General features: G+C 52.2%; 1 protein-coding gene across 8 annotated transcripts in view; it reads right to left on the bottom strand.

Moving 5' to 3' along the window:
• Window positions 1-26,689, bottom strand: part of ARNT2 (aryl hydrocarbon receptor nuclear translocator 2) — a 203,148-nt gene that overhangs the window by 5,838 nt on the left and 170,621 nt on the right. For 6 of the 8 annotated variants that reach the window (XM_060293758.1, XM_060293759.1, XM_060293757.1 and 3 more), the window contains exons 13-18: window positions 26,443-26,515; window positions 25,031-25,154; window positions 19,753-19,852; window positions 11,849-11,987; window positions 10,981-11,146; window positions 200-441 (exon numbers count right to left, since the gene is read on the bottom strand). In XM_060293758.1, the coding sequence (XP_060149741.1) occupies window positions 200-441; window positions 10,981-11,146; window positions 11,849-11,987; window positions 19,753-19,852; window positions 25,031-25,154; window positions 26,443-26,515 (844 nt within the window). The remainder of the gene's footprint in view (window positions 1-199; window positions 442-10,980; window positions 11,147-11,848; window positions 11,988-19,752; window positions 19,853-25,030; window positions 25,155-26,442; window positions 26,516-26,689) is intronic. The other 2 variants (XM_030878462.2, XM_030878464.2) reach the window with 1 other exon arrangement.

Raw genomic sequence — 26,689 nt, 5'->3', positions numbered from 1 at the left:
CACCATGGGGCTGCCGGCAGCGTCCACTGCTGCTGCACACTTAGGTCAGGGCTGCCCCAGGCGCGAGGGATGGACCAGGAATGGCTCAAGAAACTCAGAGTGGCAAGGCGCCCAGGCAGCCTCACGAGAAGAGCCGAGCCTCCTACTGGACCCCCCCAAGTCAGAGCTACTACCTTCCCTGGGAGGGGCCGGCACTCACAGTCTCTATCGGCAGTCGTGCTGTGGCAGGGAGGCAGAGACCGAGGGGGACAGGAAGCAGAGAGAGGCGCCGGTACCTACGAGAAGGCGGTGCTCGCTGATTTACCTGGAACACTTCAGTCTGACCCGGCGGCTGGTGGGACGGCTGCTCACCGCTCTGCTGTCCGTGGTGCTGGCTTTGCCACTGCGACCAGACTTCCGAGGGCCGCCCTTGGAACTGCCCGCTACCTTGTCCACTTTCAGCTGAAAGATCCGACGCACAGGACACTTCCTTTAAAAGCCATCCCGTGGCTCTGGGAGACCTAAGAACCACTGCAGCCCAGAGGGTCCCACATTTCTGAAAGGCGCGTTCCATCCAGAGCTGGCTGACTGTGTTCGCTGTGCCCCTCTCTCTCACGCTGGCTGATAGATAAGAGGTTGGCTGTGCACCCGAGAGCTGGATGGGTGAAACAGGAAAGGGGGCTCTCTGGCGAATGGCGCAGGGACCGGCTGGACAGGGTGGCTCTCCCTGCGTGCACCTGCCAGGTGACCCAGGCCGGAAGCCTCAGAGCCCTCGGCCCTCTGTGATCACTGTTGGAGGCTTGCTTCCGTGGGGCCTGTCTGTGGCTGAGAGCAGCCCTCTCCTTGACATGCACGAGAAGGGAGAGGCGGTCCCTGCCACTCTAGATGCCCCTGAGCTCACAGGCCGCTCCTTAAAGGAACCTGGCCCCGACAGAGGAAGAGCCTCACTCAGCAAGCCCTGACCTCCGCAGCCTCGCTGCCTTTTGGGCAACTTGGTTGAAGCCACGTGGGGCGCTCCACAAGGTCCTTCCACGGGGGTCCAGAGCCATGGCCCTTTCTGCCCATCTCTTTAGCTGAGGGTCTCTCAGCACCACTGGTTTGGGAGGAAAGGCATCTGGGTACAGCTTAGACGAGAAGACAGGTCTCTTTGTGGGAATCAGCAAATTATAATTTGTAAGTGAGAGCAACCTTGCTTCTGTCTACACTTTACAAAAAGTACCCCACGGAAAAACAGAAACGAAGAAAAATGAGCAGAATTTTGTCTAAAACATTTAAAGATTCAACCCGAGGGGGTAGTTTATCCTACAGGGTAGTTTATCCTACAGTCCCACAGGAACTTCTCGTTCCAAACCATTCAATAACGTTTTGGAGGCAATGGGCTCACTGTCAAGCTCTGGGTGGCAGGACAGGCCCCATCGGTAGGACCTACCGATCCCAGGCGACCCTACGCACCACCTGATGAGCGAACACTGGGTTAATCTGGGGGATGGCTAGACAGCGCGCAGGGGGAAGAATCAATCCCTCCCTCTCACACACATACATCTCACCTACTGCCTGAGATATAAACGGCTTTAATAAGACATACACTCCCTTGAAAGCTTCACCACTGGTGCCTTCCAAGCTCTGCACGATCACAGTTGGTAAAGGGGTTTAGAAAATCAGGGAAGGATACAATTCCCTATTTCAGCACAAGAGGGATTTAAATCTGTCGTGTATGTAGGATTCTGTTGTTAAAAAAAAAATGCGTCTGGCTTTGCTGAAATGCCTTTACCTGAGACTCTCTCATGAGACTCCCTGGGCCAGGAGGAGCTCTTTCATAGAATCACGTCCCCTGGCCCAGTTTCGGAATGGGACAATCTAGAACAGGCCTGGTACGGCAAGATTAAAGGCACAGCGGCCCCAGCTGGCGCAGTGAGGGAAGCCCCACTGGCCAGACACTTGGTCCCCATCCTGGAGGCCCAGGAGGCTCAGCACAAGCTGGGCCACCTGTTGCTCGGAGGGAGGATGGATGGACACAGCCACCTCTGCTGAAAGCAAGGCTGGGGCACAGCATGAGGGCTGTCCTCACATATTCAGAGACGACTGCCTCTCAGGAGTCCTCCGGCTTCCTCCAGGACCCTCCTGCCACAGTGATCCGTGCTGGAGTCCTGCCCATCATGAATTAATTCTCTCCACTCTTCTTTCCTACGTGGCCTGAGTGTGTCTCCCAAATTCATATGTGGAAGGTCCAGCCGTCAGTATCTCAGACTGTGACTGTATTCAGAGAAGGGGCCTTTAAAGAGACAGTTAAGGGGACTTCCCTGGTGGTCCGGTGGTTAAGAATCTACCTTCCAATGCAGGGAACCTGGCTTCGATCCCTAGTTGGGGAACTAAGATCCCACATGCCACGGGGCAACTAAGCCCACGTGCCACAACTAGAGAGCCCGTGCGCCACAGCGCAACTACTGAGCCTGTGCGCCACAGCTAGAGAGAAGCTTGCATGCCGGAACTGAGATCCCGCATGCCGCAACTAAGACTTGACGCAGGAAAATAAATAAATAAATATTAAAAAAAAAGAGACAATTAAGGTGAGATGAGCTCATATGGGTGGACCCTGATCCAATATGACTGGTGTTCTTATAAGAAGAAGAAATCCGGACACAGGCACAGAGGGAAGACCATGTGAAGACCCAGGGAGAAGGTGGCCATCTACAAGACAAAGAGAGAGGCCTCAGAAGAAACCCACCCTGCTGACACCTTGATCTCAGACTTCCGGCCTACAGAACGGTGAGAAAGTAAGTTTCTGCTGTTTAAGTCACCCAGCCTGCGGTATTTTGTGATGGCGGCCCTAGCAGACGAGTACAGGCTCCTCAAGCCCCATGTCTACCTCTCCTTCCCTTTGCTGGCCATACACACAGCGTCTTCTCACCTTTCCCTCCCTCCTCCACGCTCTGCAATCACTCTGCAGTGAAGTCTGTATAGCCGAGCCCAACCCAACAGAAATTCAAATTCAATTCTCATTGTTAAGCTCTCTTGGGTATCAACACTTATGACCACCACCTTCTTGGAATTGTTTGGCTGACCTCTCCGACTACACCTGAGTTTGGTTCCACCACCTCCTACGCCACTCCTTGCCAGGCGCCCCCTGGCTCTTACATACGTCTCCGCCCCTGAACATGGGCTGAATGCAGAGGTCTGAGTTAGGCCTTCCCTTTGATCAGCAGACAGGAAGGGGGCAACCTCTTCTATCCCCATGAACTGATTCATTGATTCATTGGGCAGGTATTTCCCGAGCTCCCACTCTGATCCAGACTCCAGGAGAGTACTGTACATACACTGGGAAACAAGACAGTTCCTAGGAGCTTTACAGCATGGTTGGGGGAGAGGAGTAAGCAGCTATGTCCATCCAGTTGTAAGCTGCTATAAGAAGGTTGAGCAGAGCTGTAATAAGAAACCTCTTAGGAGGGAGACCTAACCTAGTTATGGCAAGTAGAAAATGCTTTTCAGAGACTTCACTTGAGAGCAGAAGGGGAATAGTTAGTAGTTAACCAGGCGGAAGGCTTGGAGGTGGGGTTAAAAAGCATTCCAGACACAAGGATCAGTCCGTACAAGACGTGGCAGTGAAGAGGGTCCGTTCCACCCAGGGACCTACAGGAGGTTCCGGACGCCAAAGGGCCCGGAGAAGTGTGACCCAGCTGGAGGGCACACCAGGGTCAGGTCCCACACCATGAGGGCAGCAGAGAACTGCTGAAGGCTCTTAGGCTGAGGTGTGTCGCACACAGACCTTCACGTTTGGGAAGGTCACCCTGTCAGTGGACGAGGGGACAAGGTGAGGGGGAAGAAGCCCAGGTAGCATGAGGCTGCGGGAGTAATCCTTGCAGGAGGTGACAGTAGCACCAGACGTGAGGTGGAGAGAAGCGGATGGATCTGAGGTATTCTGGGGAGAGAGGTGCCAGGACTTGTGGACTGATGTTTGGCTGTGCTGAGGGGCGTGAAGGGAGGACCTGGGAGTGGCAGACTCACATCTCACATCTCTGGTGGTGTTTACAGCGCAGCTTCTCTCCTAAGCTTCGGGTCCATCTATCCACCTTAGGAGACGTGTCTAAACAGTATGACGGACACCTTGGACCCCTCACGCCTAAAACAATCGTCCCACCTCCTCGGACAGTCCAGACGGGGACACCACGCCTGTCAACTCTTTGCTCTCACCCAGCCCTCACGTCCAGTCACTCGCTGGGTTGTGCTGCGTCCCCAAACACCCCTCCGCCCAGTCTCCTTCACTCCATCCATTCTCACAGCCGCCACCAGTGCTCCGAGCCGGGCCAGCACCCAATCTCCCCCAGACCCACGCAGCTACCGGGGTGGTCTTCCTACAACGGCATCCGCTGCTTAGAAACTAACACAGTCTCCCCTCGCCGCACCCCCCCCCCCACCCCATGGGAGTTCCCTGGCGGCCCAGTGGTCAGGACCTGGTGCTTTCACTGCTGTGGCCCCGGGTTCAATCCCTGGTCGGGAAACTAAGATCCCACAAGCCACGTGGCGCGGCCAAAAGAAAAGAAAACAAAACAACACAGTCCCCCACCATCCACATTCCTCAGAGGGGGCACACTCGAGCCTTCGGCATATGGTCCCTGTTTTTCAAACCCCACCTCCCCCTTCTTTGTGCCCCCAGCCCCTCTCACCCTAGTCACATGCCGTTGTAGACTTACCCCCCGCCCCAAACACTGCGCACCGCTCCGTCGCTGTGCTGCTGCACCTGTGGTCTCTCCGTCGTGGGCATCCTTCCCCTGCCCTGTGCCTGCAGGAATCTACTCACGCTCAAAGTCCCGACTGAACGTGACCCTGCACAACTGACTCCCTCAGTCATTCTGTCTTCTTCGCTCATCTGCAGCACTTGCATTGTCTCTCGGGATGGTGCCCATCATGCTACACTGACTCATCCCCAGATGGTGAGTAACTTAAGGCCAGAGATCTTATCTACGTCTGTCCCAGGCCTTACTGAGTATCCTGCCTGGAATAAAGGAGGCTTCAATAAGTATCTGCTGAAGGCAGGAATAAAGGAATGGAAAAAAGGAAGGGAAAGAGGGGAGGAGGCAGAAACATGAACATTCTGTACACTTTTACTTCTATTCCCCTTTGAGGCTTCCCGGACATCGCTGACTTATAATGAAACAAAAACACATTCTCTCACCAGTCTTCCTCGGTGACAGCCGGAGACAGGGTAGGGTGGAGGGGGCAGGAAGATTAGAGGAAGATTAGCATAGACTAGCTAAGGAGGGAGGGAAAGGGCTTAGTATTTTTGGAGTACTGACTATGTGCTAGGCATCGTGCTGGGTACTTTCTAGACACTATTTCATTTCATTTCTTCTTCGCTCTGACTCTAAGAGATGGGCCCATCTTCCACGTTTTTCAGATGAGGAAACCGGGGCTCAAAGATGTCAAGAAATATCCCCAACTCATTTAGCTTCTAAATGCCAGAGGCAGGGTTTGAACCTAATCTTTCTGACACTGAAGCCCACGTGCATTCATTTGATAAATACAGCTTTCATACTGAACCCTGACTATGTACCTGACACTGAGCAGGGTGTTGGGGATACAATGGATTGCAATGGCCCAATCCACTGAGACAGAAAGATGAGTACGTAGGCAACTGGAATTGTTAAGAGTGCTTATAAGGGAAGCAAGGGCAGTGTGGAGGGACAAAGGAGCGAGACCTAACTCAGTCTGCATCTTCCTGGAGAAAGTTACATCCAAAGACGATCTGCAGGATGAGTTCCCCGGCCATGTGGTAGGAGAGTTAAAGGGGAAAGCCCTCCCTCCAGCCTCTGCTACTGAAAGTTTTCCTGAGCTGCATTAGTGACCTCTCGGATTAAATAATGAGTCATAACTACGACATGACCTCTCCCGGATGACAGAGCCATGTGGGGTCTTAGCCTAAACCCTGGCCCTGACTGACCTGCCTGCAGACACCTGGTGAACAGGGCATGTTCATGGCCCGCCCTCAAGATGTACCCACAAGTTCCTTTCTGGAAAAAGCCCCAGTGTCAACCAACATCCCTGTGTTCCCTTATTGCTCCCAAAGCCATGTATATGGCTGCAAACCACGAGCTAGGTTCTAGCCACGCTCTGTTTCTTGTGTTCTGTGGGCTTCCTGCGCAAGGCCTAGGCTGCTACAGTCCTGGCTGGATGCCTGGGCCACCTGCCAGCCCAGGGGTCCAAATAGAATATATTTTTAGGCTGCTACAATCTGGGCCAACTGGGTGGGCTTTTAAACCCAAAGTCAGAATCTTCAGGAGCTTGTAGATTTCTAGGTTGTAGAGGGAAGGGGATGACAACTTCCTTAAAAGAAAAATTCATTGGCACTCAATGTTATAATTTCACTTTTGCTAACTAACATTTTGGGTGAGATTCATCTGATTTGGAAATTGCTCTAAGAGTCAAGGTTCACTTGAAGTCCAGCTCAGAGGTCCTAAGCGGTTGGGTTTAGCTCAGTGGCTCTCAAGCAGGGGTGATTTTGCTGCAGCTCAGAAGCCCTGCTGGATAAAGACAGCAAAGAGCACCAAAGGGGCAGCTTATCCTCTTACGAGCGCCTCCCAGGTAAAGGCCTCCCTGTGGGTCTGAGCCAAGAGCTGCACCTCACAACAAGGATCACACGCTTCGCACGATTTCTGGTTAAGATCTTTTTTTTTTTTTTTTTTACATCTTTACTGGAGCATAATTGTTTTACAATGGTGTGTTAGTTTCTGCTTTATCTGGTTAAGATCTTGTCTTTTCATCACTAACTAGTAAGGGTGGGATGGTCTATAATTCCCTCAAATTATAGAAATTGAAGAATTCCCAGGGCTGAGTTTTGGGGGCAGGAGGTGGGGAGCAAGAGGAACAGGGTGTCTGCAAACATTTCGGGTTACTGCAATCCCCTCTCAGTGCGTATCCTACCCTGCTTCCCTATCTCTAATTATTCATCCTATTTCTCCCTGAAAGAATCTTCGGACATTGCTGGAATGACGTATTCTTTCAATCTTCCTCTCCAAGGTAAATCTGCTAGGCCAGCTGTGACTTGTGCTATGCGGGAATGAGGTATTTTAGCTACCTCTTCCTAAACTGAAAGGCACATGGGGGACACATGAGAAGCAATGGACACGCCTGTGCCAACTTACTACATCAGGAAGCACGGGGTAAGACAGCAATGTAAGTAAGTCCCAGCCCTGAAAAGGCACATATGCAGCCCTCGAGCCAAGTCAGGGAATGAAAGCCTGGCCTGCCGCAGCACCTCTGAACCACTTTCATCGTGCAACTCGTCTGCCTGGCTCCCTGCGTTTCTCCTAGAAACATGGTGATATCAACAAGCAGACGCCCGCGGGTAGTTGAAACAGAGGACTAACCAGTTCAGGGATTCGCATCATATAAATCTTTGGCAGTTATCATTTGAATGCCTCCAAACCCTAAATCCACCCTCCTTTGCCCTGCTTTGTGAAATGGGAACTGGACCCTGTAAACATTTCTCCTTTGCTAGCTGGTGCAATGGTAGGCTTTGTCAATAGAGGGAGCTGGAGAGACAGGCCGGGCACAGCAGAGGAAGTGGCTTGTCTTCTGGTTCGGGTGGCTTTTCTGCCCGGCGTGTGTCTACCAGCAGCGTGCAGGAGGCCCAGGGGCACCCACTCTTCAGCAAGCATCCTCAATCACCCAGAGGGCTGCAGGCCAGCTCCACCCTGCCGGCGCTCTCCATGAAACCTCAGCCACCTGGTGCGGGGGTCCACTGGCTCTGGTCCACCTGCGCCCTCTAGCCAGTGTAGGAGCACAACACTGCCAGGCTGCTTCTGCAGACCTGCTGCAGCCCACAGCCTCTGGCAAGTTTGTTTACCCCCAGTAGCTTGTGTGTCCTGTGGTGGATACACCTTCAACAAGGTAAGGCTTCATGGGGTGTGGTCTTCTCTAGGCTGCCTTGCTTGTAACCCTCAGGCCCAACCAACAGGCCCCGAGGTACAGCTGTCTCACCCACGCCCTGGCGGAGGCCGGGGAAGCCACTCAGATCTGCACCTACGGGGCCAGGGTATGTCCATTGCAAATGTAAGCACCACCAGCTGTTTTAATGGTTTCATATTTATTTAATAATTAATGAAACTGACCTTTTACCGAGATTGCTCTGCTCCCTCCCCACTCCCCCACTCCCATCTGCTCTTCCCTGCAGCCCTCCCCTCCGTGCTCTGGAGCAGCCGTCGTTGTTAATAACACACCCCTCAGACCCTTTCCCTAATCACGCCCCCTCTCTTCTCTGACCATAACGGAAGCTTGCCCCCTCTCCTCCACCAGGACTCCAGACACAAGGATCAGTATGTACAAGACGTGGCAGTGAAGAGGGTCCGTTCCATCCAGGGACCTACAGGAGGTTCCGGATGCCAAAGGGCCCGGAGAAGTGTGACCCAGCTGGAGTCCCACCAGGGGTCAGGTCCCCCTGCCCTTGAAGCCCTCTGGGGCAGAAGCTGCTTGTTTTACCCACACTCCACAGATCCCGTGGTCCGTGCGCTCTCCAGGCCACATCCACACCATGGTCCTCCACCCTGCTGTGAACTCTGACCCCTCTGCCTGGGCCTCCCCCGCCTGCACTGGGAGCTGTCCTCCAGGAGCCTTGCATCACAGATGACTCTGGCGCCCACCCCGCTGAAGGTCCTCCTCCCTACCTCCAGCCTGAGCCTCCCGCCTCCTCAGCTTCCTGTCCCCACCTCATCGCTCCACCTGAGCTGGCTTCCAAACACACGCCAACTGTGTCCTTTCCCACTCGAACTGCTTCTGTGAGGTTAACAAACAAGGTATTGACGGTAAGGCCCCAAGAAACTCCGCAGTCCTTATTTTCTCTATTTTAGTCTCTTCCATGCACTCATTGAAAGGGTTCCAGCCCCTTTCTCATTAGTATAAATCAGGACACATCCAATTCCCGCGTTAATTCTAAGATACCCTGAACGCTGGCTTAGAGAGAACGGCCAGGATAGGGTAGTGATGGGAGCACAGACTCAGATGGCACTACCTGGCTCCACAGGCATGATGCTACCACTGACCAGCCGTGAGGCCTTGGGTAAGTTATCTGACCTCACTGTGCCTCAGTTTGCGTATCTGTGCAATGGGAATAATCATAGTTTCTCCCTCATAGGGCTACCATGAGCTTTAAGTGAACTCAAATGTGTAAAGTGCTGGGCACGTAGTAAGCATCTGGTAAGAGTTAGCTACTGTCATAACTATTATTGTTATCATCCGAGTGTGAGATAGCTGGACGGCAGCTGTAAAAATGGTTGCCGAGCCTGGACCCCGTTTGTGTGATCCTGTTCTTGGTCTTCAGGTTGTACGGTGGCCTCAGCCCCACGCTTTGTCCTTTCTGTCTTCCATCTCCATTTGCACTTCAGGGCCTAGCATTTGCTAAGTGGAGACCAGACAGATTCACAGAGCTAAAGGCCCTAGTCGTTGGGGCAGCAGGTGGCTTCCCCTCCTTTCTTGCTAGAGCCACACTGAGGTGCTTCTACGGGGTGAGTGCCAGGTCTCCTCTGAGCCTCTCCTCACCCTCCTGCCTTCAGTAGGCCTCGGCCGCTGCACCTCCAGCACTGGCCTGCCGTCTCTCTGTTCCCATCAGTCTCCCCTGCCTCCGTGTCTGCACTGCTGGTCGGAACCGAGTCTCCTTCCCTGTGTTTCCAGGGCTCAGCCCAGGGCCTGGCACTCAGGAGGGCCTGGCACTCAGGAGGGCCTGGTGAGTAGGTCAGTGCCAGGTGGGCCCTGTGCTTCCAGGAAGGACTAGGTGCCTGCATGCCAAGTGTGCCACGGCCGCCCGCCTTCAGGACGAGACTGGGGCTGGGGGAGGGTGGGCGGTCTCTCCGTATCCCGGTGAGGGTGCCGGATGCAGAGACCGCAGGGAGGCGGGACTGCTCCTGGGAACCAGAGGCTTCCACCCTCAGGGGGGATCTAGGTTGAGGGCCTGGCTGACTTGAAAGCAATTGCCTCAGGGCTTCTCCTTCCTGAAATAGGGCTCTGTGCTTCTAAACGCACCCACTAATCTAGCAAGAATATTTAAAGGCTGAACGTGAGAACCTGCTACAAGGAAATGGGATTCACGCTGAGGGGACAGCTGAGTCCAAGGGGGAGCCACAGATAAGGAGTCGGGAAGTGCTGGGCCCCGAGACCTCGAGACCTCGGGATGAGGGGGCCGAAGTGCTGCTATTAGTGGTGGGGACGGAGAGGGCGTGCGAGCAGCTGCTAGGAACAAGGCGCTGCTCTTTCCTAAGGCTGACACGGCTTAAGGGGAAGCCTGCAACTCAAATGGAGATTCAGATGTTTGGGCGCTGCTTCGTGCTCCCTCCCCGAGCACGCTGTTGGCTGTCTCTCTCTGGGGACAGCACTGCGGGGAGATGGGCACCAGCTCAGGCTTCTTGCCAGCCCCACGGTCCCTTCTGAGCCCCTGCCATGTGACATGGAACCCGGACCCTGGCAGACACGCTGAGGGGGTCCATTAAATACCTGCAGGGTGAGCAGCGGTAAGGGCTCCTGGGAAGGGCACCGCAGGAAGTGGTGACTTAACCCTTTATGGCCTGAGGTTGTGCAAACAAAGCTAGGCGAGATGTTCTTGCGTGGGATAGGATCCCTCTTTTAATATTAAAAAGTGAACTTTACGGTGTTTATTACTTACACAATTGGTCATCCCTATAACCTATACTTCTCTAGTTTTTTGAAATAAGACGATAGGGTTTTTGACTTGGGCGACCTAAAAGTCCTTGCCAAGGGCCATAAAGGGTTAAAATAGCATTCAGATGACATCAGCGCAAGGGAGTAGAGTCCCAGAGCCTCCACAAAGCCGAGGTCTAGGCAGCCAGTCTCTTAGGGACACGACTGGCCTCCAGATAGCCAGAGAGAAGAGGCGCTTGGAACTCTCCAGACCTGGTACCAGGATTCTGGGAGCCTGGGGCTCAGACCCCCAAACTCAGAATGTTCAGAAAGCATCTTTGCTGACACTCCCAGGCATTCTTTCCCTCCTTCCCCACCTACCGAACCCTGGAGTCCTGTTGGCAAGACTGGAGTAGGCGTTCCCGCTGGGCGAGGAGGTGGCTGGACTGGAGAGAGGACTGTAGGAGGAGGGGTCGGCCGGGTAGGTGTGGCTCGTTCCAATCCCAAAGGGAGAAGACTGAGTCTTGCTGGACTGGGAGGGGATCGGCTGCAATCGGGATGAAGCACAGAGATGGAGAGCATCAGCAGCAGGTGTCCCCGGTCCACGGCCTGGGCTGGTCACTGCCACCCACAGCGGCAGTCCCGCCCTGGGCCGATAGTGGCTCCAAAGGCCCTCCTGGGCCTGCTGGGCACAAGGCCTGGAATCAGGCCACTGTGTGCCGGCCCAGGAACCACAGCACTGGGGCCCTGGATCTTTGGGGCAGGTCTGGTTGACATTCATGCCCAGGGCTACAAGGATCTAGGCCCTCTGCCTTCTGCTTATGGGACCTTGGCAAGGACTCCCTTGGCCCAGAGGACAGCCGTCCTCACAGCGACCACACGGAGCTGCGTGTGTCCCAGCGCTGATGTTCTCACGCACTCCTGGGCCAGGGAAATGCAGGTCCCGAGTGGTGAGGGGCTCGCTCCTGACTGAGGACCTCTGTGCGCCCACCCCTCCCTCAGGTTCCCCAGGACTTCCCCGAGACTGCCGGGAGAAAAGGCTGCTGAAAGCGGACTCGGTACCATTGCTGGGGACCCAGTTCTCAAAGTACCCTTAGGGTGGCCAGTGCTCCTGGGAGCCCGGCTGCATTTGGGGTGGTCAGCTGCAGCTCAGAGTGCCGCCCCTTCTCAGAGCTGGGATGCAAAGCACAGCCCAGGTGCTCTGCACCCTCTGGGCACCCGGGGGCAGTGCCCTCACCGACACCCATACCTGTCCGGGAAAGGGTGGCCGGCTACCCGCCCACGCCACCTGGCTCTGGTTTAGCTGCCGGGAGATCTGGGACATGTTCTGGCTCGTCGAGGAAGAGGACTGGATGTCGTTCACGCCAGGCACGTGCACCACCGAAGAACTGCAAGGGAAGCAAACGCATTCGTCCCGGGGAGACGCCCCAGCTCCACGCGCCCTGTCCCGGGCCACCTCTCCCGGAGCGCACCGCTCTCTCCCACCGGAGCTGTGCACCACTGGATCGAAGGCCCTCAGGGGGAGCCCCCGGTCTTCCTTCTCTCCCCCGGGGCTCCCTCAACCCACCACTGCTGCCTCTTTTTCCCCACAGGGTCTCCCCCTCACTCTCCTCTACGAAGCCCCAATCCCACCCCTCTGTGTCTCTTGCTTTCAACGGATGATTTCCAGAAGAGAGCAGCTTCTTGGAATAAAAATGAGTCTTGGTGTTAACTTGCTCTCTGTGCTCTGGTTAATTTCTTCCTTTGGGGCACCTATAAAGCTTAAGGATTCAGGAAATAGGCCACAGGCTTTCAGAGAAAAGAGCCTGTCAGTGGAAGCCTGCTGGGTGGGGCCTGGACCTGCCCGCCCCCATCCCAGTGCAAACTGCTGTTTACCTCTTTTGACCCTTCAGTGAATCTTCAGTTGAATCCAACGAGTCCTTAGTAGACACCTGCTGTGTGTGCCACCCGTGCTCCCTGCCTGTCCTCCCGCAGGCTCAGTCCCTGACCGCTGTCTCTGCCCCTAGGCCTGCGCTGGCTGCACTGCTAGGCACGGCTTCTGTGAGATTTTCCCAGTTCCGCCAGTTATACAACAAGCTCATTACAGATAAAGGAGACCGGGGAAGACTTGCGTTTCATTTCAGGCTCTTCCTCCTGCCTCCCCAGGGCCAGCTCCGCACAGGCAGAGTGCTGGGTGCCCACGAGCGAATCACGTGGGAGGAAGGGGGCTAATCACGGAAGGCCTGGGTGGAGGCGGGTTTTCAGCCAGGTTGTAAAGAATGGAAGGTTATAGACCAGTAAAGAAGACCGGGGAGGGGGAGGAGGAGGAGGAGAGGAAGGAGAAAAAAGAAAGATTCCTAAAGGAAGAGATGATATACAAAACATAATTCTGGAAAATAAATCAGTATAGGTAAGGAAATCCAAAGGAATAATGACTATTTAGAAAAATGGAAGGTTTAGGTTTAAAAAGAAAGAACTAAAATTTTCAGCTTTTATAAATATGTAAAAGGAAGAGGGTTTGGCGCTTCCGGGAAGATGGCGGAAGAGTAAGACGCGGAGATCACCTTCCTCTCCACAGATACACCAGAAATACATCTACGCGTGGAACAACTCCTACGGAGCACCTACTGAACGCTGGCAGAAGACCTCAGACCTCCCAAAAGGCAAGGAACCCCCCACGTACCTGGTTAGGGCAAAAGAAAAAACTAAACAGAGACAAAAGGATAGGGACGGGTCCTGCACCAGCGGGAGAGAGCTGTGAAGGAGGAAAAGTGTCCACACACTAGGAAGCCCCTTCGCGGGTGGAGACTTCGGGAGGCGGAGTGGGGGAGCTTGGGAGCCGCGGAGGAGAGCACAGCAACAGGGGTGCGGAGGGCAAAGCGGACAGATTCCAGCGCAGAGGATCGGGCCGACCGGCACTCACCAGCCGAGAGGCTTGTCTGCTCGCCCGCTGGGGCGGGCGGGACTGGGAGCTGAGGCTCCGGCTTTTGTCGGAGCGCAGGGAGAGGACTGAGGTTGGCGGTGTGAACACAGCCTGCAGGGCGTTGGTGCGCCGCGGCTGGCCGGGAGAGAGTCCGGGGAGGGGTCTGGACCTGCCAAAGAGGCAAGAGACTTTTACGTCCCTCTTTGTTTCCTGGTGCACGAGGAGAGGGGATTAAGAACGCTGCTTGAGAGAGCTCCGGGGACGGGCGCGAGCCGCGGCTGGGAGTGTGGAGCCCAGAGACGGACATGGGACGCTAAGGCCGCTGCTGCCGCCGCCGGGAGGCCTGTGTGCGAACACAGGTCACTAGCCACACGCCCTTCTGGGGAGCCTGTGCAGCCCGCCACTGCCAGGGTCCCGGGATCCAGGGACAACTTCCCCGGGAGAACGCACGGCGCGCCTCAGGCTGCAACGTCACGCCGGCCTCTGCCACTGCAGGCCCGCCCCCGCACTCCGTGACCCTCCCTACCCCCCGGCCTGAGTGAGCCAGAGCCTCCGAATCAGCGGCTCCTTTAACCCCGTCCTGTCTGAGCAAAGAACAGACGCCCTCCGGCGACCTACACGCACAGGCGGGGCCAAATCCAAAGCTGAGCCCCTGGGAACTGTGAGAACAAAGAAGAGAAAGGGAAATCTCTCCCAGCAGCCTCAGAAGCAACGGATTAAAGCTCCACAATCAACTTGATATACCCTGCATCTGTGGAATACCTGAATAGACAACGAATCATCCCAAATTAAGGAGCCCTGTGGATGAAAGGCTCTTGGTGCTGCAGCCAGGAGTCAGTGCTGTGCCTCTGAGGTGGGAGAGCCAACTTCAGGACACTGGTCCACAAGAGGCCTCCCAGCTGCACATAATATCAAACAGCAAAAATCTCCGAGAGATCTCCATCTCAGCGCCAGCACCCAGCTTCACTCAACGACCAGCAAGCTACAGTGCTGGACATCCTATGCCAAACAACTAGCAAGAAAGGAACACAACCCCACCCATTAGCAGAGAGGCTGCCCAAAATCATAATAAGTCTACAGACACCCCAAAACACACCACCAGAGGTGGACCTGCCCACCAGAAAGACAAGATCCAGCCTCATCCACCAGAACACAGGCACTAGTACCCTCCACCAGGAAGCCTACACAACCCACTGAACCAACCTTAGCCACTGGGGACAGACACAAAAAACAACAGGAACTACGAACTTTCAGCCTGCAAAAAAGGAGACCCCAAACACAGTAAGATAAGCAAAATGAAAAGACAGAAAAACACACAGCAGATGAAGGAGCAAGATAAAAACCCACCAGACCTAACAAATGAAGAGGAAATAGGCAGTCTACCTGAAAAAGAATTCAGAATAATGATAGTAAGGTTGATCCGAAATCTTGGAGATAGAATGGACAATAGAATGGACAAATTGCAAGAATCAGTTAACGAGGACCTAGAAGAACTAAAGATGAAACAAGCAACGATGAACAACACAATAAATGAAATTAAAAGTACTCTAGATGGGATCAATAGCAGAATAACTGAGGCAGAAGAACGGATAAGTGACCTGGAAGATAAAATAGTGGAAATAACTACTGCAGAGCAGAATAAAGAAAAAAGAATGAAAAGAACTGAGGACAGTCTCAGAGACCTCTGGGACAACATTAAACGCACCAACATTCGAATTATAGGGGTTCCAGAAGAAGAAGAGAAAAAGAAAGGGACTGAGAAAATATTTGAAGAGATTATAGTTGAAAACTTCCCTAATATGGGAAAGGAAATAGTTAATCAAGTCCAGGAAGCACAGAGAGTCCCATACAGGATAAATCCAAGGAGAAATACGCCAAGACACATATTAATCAAACTGTCAAAAATTAAATACAAAGAAAACATATTAAAAGCAGCAAGGGAAAAACAACAAATAACACACAAGGGAATCCCCATAAGGTTAACAGCTGATCTTTCAGCAGAAACTCTGCAAGCCAGAAGGGAGTGGCAGGACATATTGAAAGTGTTGAAGGAGAAAAACCTGCAACCAAGATTACTCTACCCAGCAAGGATCTCATTCAGATTTGATGGAGAAATTAAAACCTTTAGAGACAAGCAAAAGCTGAGAGAGTTCAGCACCACCAAACCAGCTCTACAACAACTGCTAAAGGAACTTCTCTAGGCAAGAAACACAAAAGAAGGAAAGGACCTACAATAACGAACCCAAAACAATTAAGAAAATGGGAATAGGAACACACATATCGATAATTACCTTAAATGTAAATGGACTAAATGCTCCCACCAAAAGACACAGATTGGCTGAATGGATACAAAAACAAGACCCATATATTTGCTGTCTACAAGAGACCCACTTCAGACCTAGGGACACATACAGACTGAAAGTAAGGGGATGGAAAAAGGTATTTCATGCAAATGGAAACCAAAAGAAAGCTGGAGTAGCAATTCTCATATCAGACAAAATAGACTTTAAAACAAAGACTATTAGAAGAGACAAAGAAGGACACTACATAATGATCAAGGGATCGATCCAAGAGGAAGATATAACAATTGTAAATATTTATGCACCCAACATAGGTGCACCTCAATACATAAGGCAAATACTGACAACCATAAAAGGGGAAATCGACAGTAACACATTCATAGTAGGGGACTTTAACACCCCACTTTCACCAATGGACAGATCATCCAAAATGAAAATAAATAAGGAAACACAAGCTTTAAATGATACATTAAACGAGATGGAGTTAATTGATATTTATAGGACATTCCATCCAAAAACAACAGAATACACATTTTTCTCAAGTGCTCATGGAACATTCTCCAGGATAGATCATATCTTGGGTCACAAATCAAGCCTTGGTAAATTTAAGAAAATTGAAATTGTATCAAGTATCTTTTCTGACCACAACGCCATGAGACTAGATATCAATTACAGGAAAAGATCTGTAAAAAATACAAACACATGGAGGCTAAACAATACACTACTTAATAATGAAGTGATCACTGAAGAAACCAAAGAGGAAATCAAAAAATACCTAGAAACAAATGACAATGGAGACACAACAACCCAAAACCTGTGGGATGCAGCAAAAGCAGTTCTGAAGGGGAAGTTTATAGCAATACAAGCCCACCTTAAGAAGCAGGAAACATCTCGAATAAACAACCTAACCTTGCACCTCAAGCAATTAGAGAAAGAAGAACAAAAAAACCCCAAAGCTAGCAGAAGGAAAGAAATCATAAAAATCAGATCAGAAATAAATGAAAAAGAAATGAAGGAAACAATAGCAAAGATCAATGCAGGGGACGCGGGTTTGAGCCCTGGTCTGGGAAGATCCCACATGCCGCGGAGCAACTAAGCCCGTGCGCCACAACTACTGAGCCTGAGCTCTAGAGCACACGAACCACAACTACTGAGCCCACGTGCCACAACTACTGAAGCCCGTGTGCCTAGAGCCCATGCTCCACAACAAGAGAAGCCACTGCAATGAGAAGCCTGTGCACTGCAACAAAGAGTAGACCCCGCTCGCCGCAACTAGAGAAAGCCTGCGCACAGCAACGAAGACCCAACGCAGCCATAAATAAATAAATTTAAAATAAATAACTAAATAAATTTTTAAAATAAAAAAAAAAAAAAAAAAAAAGAAGACCGGGTACCGTTTCACCAATTGTATTACAATATGTTTTCCATGCTATCCGGTCCCTCTTAAAATAAGGAGAGCTCAAAGATGACAAGACATTCCTGCACTAACCACGATCAAGGGGCACTTCATTCCAATCCTCCTGAGAGTACCTCCTCACTTAACACAGGACTCCTTTCCCATTCTCCCTCCTGATGAATGTGTGAGCTCAGAGGGCCTTTTCTGATCACTGTTCTCTGGGGCAGGGTGGCCCTCGGTGCCCTCCCAGCACGATTGGAGAGCTGGCAGTAGCCCTGTGGGTCCAGGGAAAGGTGCCCCGGCTAACGTACGCACAGGGCCCACGGGCCCACAGCAGGACTTGGGCTGGGGACGTACTTAGGGATGTGCTGCCACAGCTGTGCCGTTCTGCTGGGGGCCCAGGGTCATTCATCCCATAGCCCTTCCCACTCAAACCAGCTCAGGCCCTGCAGATTTACAGGAAACTGCCCATCCCACAGGCGTTCTTTAATTATTATTATTATTTATAAATTTATTTGATTGATTTATTTTTTATTTTTGGTTGCGTTGGGTCTTTGTTGCTGCATGAGGGCTTCTCGTTGCAGTGACTTCTCTTGTTGCAGAGCACGGGCTCTAGATCGTGGGCTCAGTAGTTGTGACGCACGGGCTCAGTTGCTCCACGGCATGTGGGATCTTCCCAGCCCAGGGCTCGAACTCATGTCGCCTGCACTGGCAGGCGGATTCCTAACCACTGCGCCACCAGGGAAGCCCTCTTTAATTAATCCATCCATTCATTCTATAGACCAGTATCTAGTGAGTGCCTCCCCAGTGCCAGGCTCCACATGGGGGCTGGCGTCCCCCCCGGATTCCTTCCTTACACAGCCGTCCAGACACCAGCCTGCCTTCCCTTCTGGTAACTGCCCTCCACCCCGTCCCGCTCTTTTGTTTCTGTGATGACAGTCCACACAGGCACAGCACCTCCAGCTGGACCGTCTCACTCCTCCACTGCGCCCCCCACACCCCTGCCACCCTGAACTTTCTCCAGGACTCCGCTTCCTCAAGTGCCTCTTCTCCCACAAGTCATCAGTGATGGAGTCCGAACTCCCGGGCGTGGTATTCGAGGCCTCTGAGGTCTCGTTCCGTTTCTCCCAGACTCGAGGCCTCCCCATCTCTCCTGATCCCCGGTGGCTGGGTGCCCGCCCTGGCAGCAGGTGGCCACCTGACTTTTGCTTCTGGGCGGCCCTCCCGCCCCCTGCCACGCTGCCTCGGGCTGTCCCTCCTCACCTCTGGCCTCTGCTCCGTCCCTGCTGCCCTCTGTGCAGACGGCAGGGGGCTGCGGGGGAGCGGCAAGTGTTATGAGGACTCGGTGAACACGGGCCTAGGCTGGCACACAGCCTGGCACGGAACTACAAGTGGCCACTGTGTGCTGAGTGCACGAGTGACACAGCAGCAGGGCGGAAGTCTGGAGCCTCGGCCAGCGCTCAGCAGAGCGGGGTGACCGGCAGTGATGACGGCTCAGGAGCAGCTCACTGCGGGTTGTCGTCTTGTCCTCCTGTCCCCAGACCAGAGAGTCGCTGCCTGTTCAGAGACTCAGAACAGGTTGCAATCCAGCGAGGCCCAGCTGCACGGCTGGTCAGAGTCACTCCAAGATCTCAGAGGCTGCTGTTCCAGGGCACAGCTGCCGAGCTGCCTGCTGCTTCCCCAGGAGGTCTGTCCACGGACCAGCGTGGAAGCACGAGCCTCATCCCCTTAGAGAGGGCAGCCCCGGCCCGGACCTCTCCCTGGGGTGGCTGGTCCCACCTGCCCAGTCCTGCTCCCTGCCTGCATCTTATCTGAAAACTCAGCTCCGGCCAAGTCAGCCAGAGGCTGGGCTGAGGAGCCCCATCCTCCTGGGCATGCATTTGAGATGCTTCGTCCAGTGAGTCTGCGGGCATCTGACGCTCAGCTGAGTACCCCCACGCCCTCCCTGAACGCTGCGGGTCTCTCCTCTAGCCACTCTCCCCAGCCTGTGCTCCTGTTTCCCCAGCAGGCAGTGGGGCCAGGCCTTGCCTCTGGTGGTGCTGTCATGGTGGTGTTGTCACAGCTTCCTCTGTGACCTACAAGAGGTCCCTGATGCTAAGAACCAAGACATCCTGCTGGTACCTCCCATGAGTGGCCCTTTAGGCTGAGACCCCAGGCATGACGGGCCAAGTTGTCCTCTCCCCCTTGGAGTTGGCCATGGCCTCAGAACCTGCTGCCTTGTCAGGTGTCCCCAGCTCTGCCCCATCTGGGTCCTGGCTAGAGGCCACCCCACTCCCTTCTCCCCGGCAGGCACCGCTACACAACGCAGTGGCTGGCACCTTTCACATCTGATAGAGTTAACTGACACCATCACTTACGGTGACTCACCTAGGGCTCACAGGGCAGAACCGGAGCCACCGGACTCCTGAGCCTGGCCCGGGCATGTGGCGGCGTAAGCACGAAGTGAGGTTTGCAGTATTTGTTGCACGCAGAGCCAAACTCTGAGACCCAGGGCCTCACTGGGTAGGGGGGCCTCTTCCTCCCCTCTTGCCCCGCTGCCCGCCCCCACCAGGTACCTGAAGGCCTTTCCTGAGTGTCCCGGGGGAAACGGGCTGCCTTGGGAGTAGATCTGCTGAGTTCCTGCTGCAGAAGCCGAGCTCATCATCTTCTTCTCCGCTGGGAAAAGCAGAGCAAGGGTCACATTGGAGGAGTTCCTGCCCAGGGCAGGGAGCCCCGAGCACAGATGCAGGGGTGGCGGGCACAAGCAGGAGGGCACAGGCCCTGGGTGGCCCAGCCCATCCCCATGCGGCCCGCCCCGCCCTGATCTCTGCAGCTGCTCTTGCGGGCCCCCGGCTGTTCCCTGAAGCCTCAGCTGGGCCACAAGCTGTAACGCAGGCTCTTTCTGAGAGTCGGGAAGATGAAAAGAACTAAAGAGGGTTCTTCCTCACACAGTATTTTACGGAGTTCTTCTCACCTGGGGTGGGTATGATGCCTCTCATTTTTTTTTTTTTTAAGATTTTTTTGATGTGGACCATTTTCTTAAAAAAGTCCTTATTGAATTTGTTACAATATCGCTTCTGTGTTATGTTTTGGTTTCTTGGCCACAAGGCATGTGGGATCTTTTTATTATTATTATATGTTTGTGCTTTTTTTGGGGGGGCTGCACTGGGTCTTCATTGCTGTACATGGGCTTTCTCTAGTTGCGGCAAGGGGGGGCTACTCTTTGTTGCGGTGCGCGGGCTTGTCATTGCGGTGGCTTCTCTTGTTGCAGAGCACAGGCTCTAGAGCGCAGGCTCAGTTGTTCCACAGCATGTGGGATCTTCCCGGCCCAGGGATCGAACCAGTGTCCCCTGAACTGGCAGGCGGATTCTTAACCACTGGACCACAAGGGAAGTCTGCCATGTGGGATCTTAGCTCCTCGACCAGGGATCGAACCTGCACCCCCTGCACTGGGAGGCGAAGACCTAACCACTGGACCGCTAAGGAATTCCCAATACCTCTCATTTTATGCGTGAGAAGGTGCAGAGCCATGATTAAGAGGACAGGCTCTAACATCCAGCTCTGCCCTATTTATCTGGGGTGTGGCCTTGGACATGTTATTTAACCTCCTCCTGTCTCCGTTTCCCCGAGTGAAAGATGGTGATAATAATAGCAGCTTCCTCATAGGGCTGTGGTGGGAAGTCAATGCATTAGCATAAGTTAAGGGCTTAGAACAGGGGCCAGCATCAGAGCCAACAGCATTTAAATGTTTGCTATCACTTGCTAGTGTGGAAACTGAGGCTCAGCTTGTCCAAGCTCACGAGCCAGTGAAGGAGGACTCAGGGCTTGAATCCAAGTCCAGCACTCCTCCCACTGGCCCAGAACCCTGACTGACCCCGCTGCCCTAACCCATCAGGTGCTCCAGCTAACCTGAAGCAGCCCCGACCTGCGTTCCTTCCCCTTCCACGAGGGTTTCTTTGAGAGGCCAAGCTCCTCATACAAGTGAGAACACTCAGGCCCATCCAAGATGCGTAATAGTGGATGCTTCTCTGCCACCGTGGAGCGCTAGGTAGGAAGCTCAGCTCAGCAGTCTCTCCCACAGAGAGAGGCTGAAGAAACGGGCTCAAATCCCAGCTGGGCTGTGAGATCTTAACACGAGGAAGAGGGCGGTAGTTTGAGAAATAGGAGTGGGAACGGGAGCCTTCTCACTCCCTCTGGTAATTGAGGGGTCCAGGGCTCTCCGAAGCACCCTCCCAATTTCCCTAGAACCTCAAAATCCCTACGCGTCTTATTCCTATAGACCCTAACATCCCTGCTTGCAACAAGATCTTGGAATAAAGGATATAAAGGCAATTATTTTGCGCCTGGACAGACCCCACGTCTGCACCTGTCTCTGGTTGCTGGTGGGGGGATGGGCAGAGCGGGTGGATCCTCCAATGAGTGAGCGTGAGAAGTGATGGACGCTCGGGCTCACAGGCTTGGGGCCCAGAGAGCTGGCTTCAGGGGCCACGTGACAAATCGCCCACACGAGTCAACAAACCTCTGTGACGTTTTGAGAAACCGGAGGCACTGAGCAGTTTTCCTGGTCCCTTTTCTTTTGCTGCAGTGACGGGGTGCTCACTGGGAAATCCTTACAGGATGGAAAGAGATCAGACTCGGGTGTGTATTGCTAACCCGATCATAAGGCCTTGAATCTTGGAAAGAAAGAGATGAGGCTAAAAGCTGCATGAGTTAGGAAGACTTCTGGACTTCTCTTGACTATAAACAAGCCACTTTTTCTCATGTATTTAAGGTTTTTTGGTGGTTGGTTAAATAAGAAACATTGTTTTTCTAAATGCTCCAGGACATCTGTGGGGTACAAAATTACATCTATCTATCTATCTATCACTTAATATATATACACATAAAATTATTCAATATTCCATATCTTTATTATATTGATCTCCATGATTTGCTAGAGATGAAGAAAGGCATATTGAAATCTTCTGCTGTCATCTGGCTTTGTCAGGATCTCTTGTGTTTCAAACTATTTTTGGATTTCATATTTCATTGTTCATGACATTTATATCTTCATTTTAGGTTCCATCTTTTTTTTTTTTTTTTTTTTTTTTGCGGTACGCGGGCCTCTCACTGTTGTGGCCTCTCCCGTTGCGGAGCAACAGGCTCCGGATGCGCAGGCTCAGCGGCCATGGCTCACGGGCCCAGCCGCTCCGCGGCATGTGGGATCTTCCCGGACCGGGGCACGAACCCGTGTCCCCTGCATCGGCAGGCGGACTGTCAACCACTGCGTCACCAGGGAAGCCCTAGGTTCCATCTTTTACCTGTATACAATAGGCTTCTTTCTCTGCTTTCCTCCTTGGTTTTGGAGAGCATCATCACCACCCGCTCTTTCCGGTTCCATACTTTCATTTCATCTTGTTTTGGTTATATCACATTTTGGCACCATACTATTCAAGAATTATCCGTCAGAAGCCCTTGAGCATCAACTTATTTCATTACTCGTGCTATTCATATTTTCTTGCTCTCTCTCTTTATTTTTCTCCTGAGTGTTTTGCAAGTTGCTAAAAATTTCCTTGTCTTTTCTTGGAAGTGGTTTGGAGGCGAGACCTCTTTCCTTCCATCTTTTTTTTTTTTTCATCCATTAGCGGTTATGTTTAAACATACTTGAAGTTATATGTCAGAGATAAAATAGTATAGACTGATGAGAAATGTCTGTTTCTAGTCCCCTGATCCAAAGTACGTATCTTTGCTGAATTGACTCTGGTTTTTATTTTTAAATATCTTTTTTATCTTCTAACAATGTTATATTAATTCCAGGTGTCACTAGTTTCACTTTTTCATCGCTACTTCTTTTCCAACCTATCACTTCCATTCTTGTGTTCCATATTTTGATTCATTTCACAAAAAGCACAGTCTTCTGCAAGTAATTTTTTTTCTATTTTGTCATCTTTATGGGAAAAGGTCTATGTTTGTATAATATGAAAATTTCAAATGGGTTTCCCAGAAATGCTGTGGGTATCTGACCAAATAGTTCAGGCTTATCTGAGAGGAAGAGGAACTTCTGCTATTGTTTCCTCTTGCTGGACGAAATTACGTTTCTCTATAAAAGTCGAGGAAATACCGCTGTGGGCGGGCGGCATATCTGGATGGCCGGTGGGAAGCACCAGAGGGGAGCCTCCCCGTCGTGCTAACAGGTCTGTTCTCTGTTGCTGTTCTCAGCTCAGGCAGCTCCAGCACGCTCCCTACTTTCCTAGCATCTGGCTCACAGCCACGTGGGCACGAGGGCTGGGGTCTTCCACTACAGGTGCTGGCAGCAGGAGGCCTGAGATCTGCTCTCTCCCAGCTGCCCGGGGCCTCTCTGTTCCTCCCTGTGGCCCGTGCTGACCCCAGTTCCTTAGCCCTAGGAGGACGCTCATGGGGGTCCCTTCCCATTACCGCGTTCCCCACGCTTCCATGGCGTGAGTCGGCCGGTTTCTCCCTTCAGCTGATCCCGATTACACTGTATGTCACAGATCACATGAAAATGGAAGCTTTTCCCTGAATTTTGGAACTGACAAAGACATTTCCAAGTTTTATATGTTGCTGATCTTAGCGGCAGTCTGAGTGGGCGAGTGAGGCAGCTGCCCACGTGGCTTCCACGTGACACCTGAACTTTGAACAGCACCATTTTCTTTTTTTAAAAAAATTTCTTATACCTTTTTATTGTTTATTTATTTAGTTTTGGCCGCCCCTCGCAGCATGTGGGATCTTAGCTCCCCGACCAGGGATTGAACCCGAGTCCCCTGCAGTGCAGGCACAGAGTTGTAACCACTGGACCTCCAGCGAAGTCCCAAGAATGGCGCCATTTTCTCTAACTGCAGAGCTAACACAGGTGAGCACCCCAGTGACCACCATGAAGGATGCGCCGTGGAACACCCATACAATGGAACACCACGCAGGCGGTAAATACGATTCAGACCATTTAATAATCTAGAAAGACGTTCATAATAAATTGTCATGTGAAAAAGTAAGCTACCGAACAGCAGGAGCTCGATTTTGTATATAAAAAGATTTCACATGTGCAGAAAAAGACAAAAAGGACGACTTTTAAAAAGTTAAAAAAGATTAAATCTGGGTGGTAGGATACTGGATAATTTTTACTTTCCTCTTTACTGCATATTTTTATTTTAAAATGCGGTCCTCTCTGCATGAGAGATTAAGTTGAGATTCTTTTTTTTAAATAAATTTATTTATTTTTGGCTGCGTTGGGTCTTCGTTGCTGCACGCGGGCTTTCTCTAGTTGTGGCAAGCGGGGGCTACTCTTGGTTGCAGTGCGCTCACTGCGGTGGCTTCTCCTGTTGCAGAGCACGGGCTCTAGGTGCGCAGGCTTCAGTGGTTGTGGCACGTGGGCTCAATAGCTGTGGCTCACGGGCTCTAGAGCGCAGGCTCAGTAGTTGTGGCGCACGGGCTTAGTTGCTCCACAGCATGTGGGATCTTCCCGGACTGGGGCTCAAAACCGTGCCCCCTGTATTGGCAGGTGGATTCTTAACCGCTGCACCACCAGGTAAGTCCCAAGATATATTTGTTTTTTATAGGGACATGTCTTTGTCTTCATAAAACTAAATTCTACCATGATTAATAGAGCTCATTTATTCCAATTCCTCAAATTTTGAAGATGAGATGTCAGAGGCTCCAGGTTGGTTGCCCCAGGTAACGGGTAAATGAGAGGCAAGGCCAGGAGTAGAGAGGATCCACTGGAACCCCTGGATTTGGTGCTACTTTTCTACCCTATAGAAGTCGCTGTAAATTCACCCTCAAGGGTGGCTGCCTCTAAATGGCTGGACAGCAACTATAAACCCCACAATCTCACGACCTCAGCATCCTTTGGAAACTTACATGCACTGATTCCTGCAAACATCTCGGCAAACCGCGGATCTCTTTCCTGGGAAAAGATTGAGTCTGCCTTTTCCACAGACTTCCCGGCCTCGTGAACCCCGGCTGGTAGGTTGGAGACAGGAACCTGTTTGCACATGAAAACACAAGAGCATCCTGCGTGTGAGGTGCAGAGCAAACGCTCCCAGAGGTCACCTGTTTGCCTCCACCAGATCCCCCTCCCTCAGAATTGCTGGCGTTTCAGCCTTCGGTGTTGTGTAGGGCAGGAGCTTTTCTGTACAGGAAAGCCAAGAACGGACGGGCGGGGGTGTGAACGAGAGGTCACAGAAAGGTCACTGGAGTCCCACTGATCACTTGGAGAGAGATAAATAAAAATAATCAACCTAGTCTAAATATCGGGAAAAGTAAACATAAAGTTTAATTGGAGAGAGAGGCCAAATACCAACACAAGCTGCGGTTTCTCCCGCAGTGGGGCCTGGGGAGATGGGAGAAGGAAAGGGGACAGGGCAGTGAAGTGGGAGACACAGGCTGTGACCGGACAAGTGTGCTGAGAACAGAGCGGCTCAGACTAAAGGCGGGAGAAGCAGCGAGGAGGCTGCAGGGCTGACACAGTTCAAAGCCGTGCTGGCTTAGGGTTCGGGTTAGGGTTAGGGTTAGGCTTAGGGTTAGGGTTAGTTCCCACACAGCCTCTGCATCTCAGTACCAGTAAGTCCCCTACATACGAACGAGTTCTGTTCCGAGAGCACGTTCTTAAGTCCAATTTGTTTGTAAGTCCAACAAAGTTAGCCTAGGTCCCCAACTAACACAATCGGCTCTATAGTACTGTACTGTAATAGGTTAATCCTACTTTTCACACAAATACTACATAAAAAACAAAACATAAAGAAGACCTTTTTAATCTTACAGTACAGTACCTTGAAAAGTACAGTAGTACCAGCTACATCACTGCTGCTTTTACGCTTGCTTCCGGACATCCTGGGCTTGAAATAAAGATACTGTACTACTGTCCTCTCTACAGTACTGTACAGTACACAAAAGCACAGTCACTTGTAGAGGACGCACGCATGTGACAATGTACGCCAGACACGTGAGCTAACTTCCGTGACTGGACGTGCGAATGCACGTCTTTGAAAGCTCGCAGCTTGAAGGTTCGTATGTAGGGCACTTACTGTGCTGGCTGACCGCGTCTCCTAGCGCTTCCTGTTTTACACTCTTCATGGCTCGGCTCGACTCTGCATGGAAGAGTCACAGCCGACCCCCCGCCCCACTCCGGGGACCAAAATACTTTTTGCAGGGTGGGTAGAGGGAGAGACAGCACCTCTTGAGCGGAGGGGCTCAAGCTAAGGATGGGATTTAGTCCGCAGTCCTTTGGTTGGAGACAGTTCCAACTGGGAACGCGCTTTCCAGAAATTCACCTGCGGTAAGTCGTAGGATGACAACCCGTCTCTCTGGTGCACCTCCAATTCCGCCTGCTGCTGCTGAAGCTGCCTGGGAAACAAGGAGTCAGCAGTCACGAAGAACAGAAGTGGTGCTGACGGGGCGGAGCCACAACTGTCCCCGCTCCCCAAGGGCACAGACGGCAACGCCCGATGGATCTCTAAGCTGTTCTCAGTTATGACTGATTTCATTATTTTTATGTCCCAAATCAAGACCCCAAGCCTT

This window comes from Globicephala melas, chromosome 2 (assembly GCF_963455315.2).
Source record: "Globicephala melas chromosome 2, mGloMel1.2, whole genome shotgun sequence".
NCBI lineage: Eukaryota > Metazoa > Chordata > Mammalia > Artiodactyla > Delphinidae > Globicephala > Globicephala melas.
Note: the sequence above shows the minus strand (reverse complement) of the source record. Positions and strands in the feature narration are given on the sequence as shown.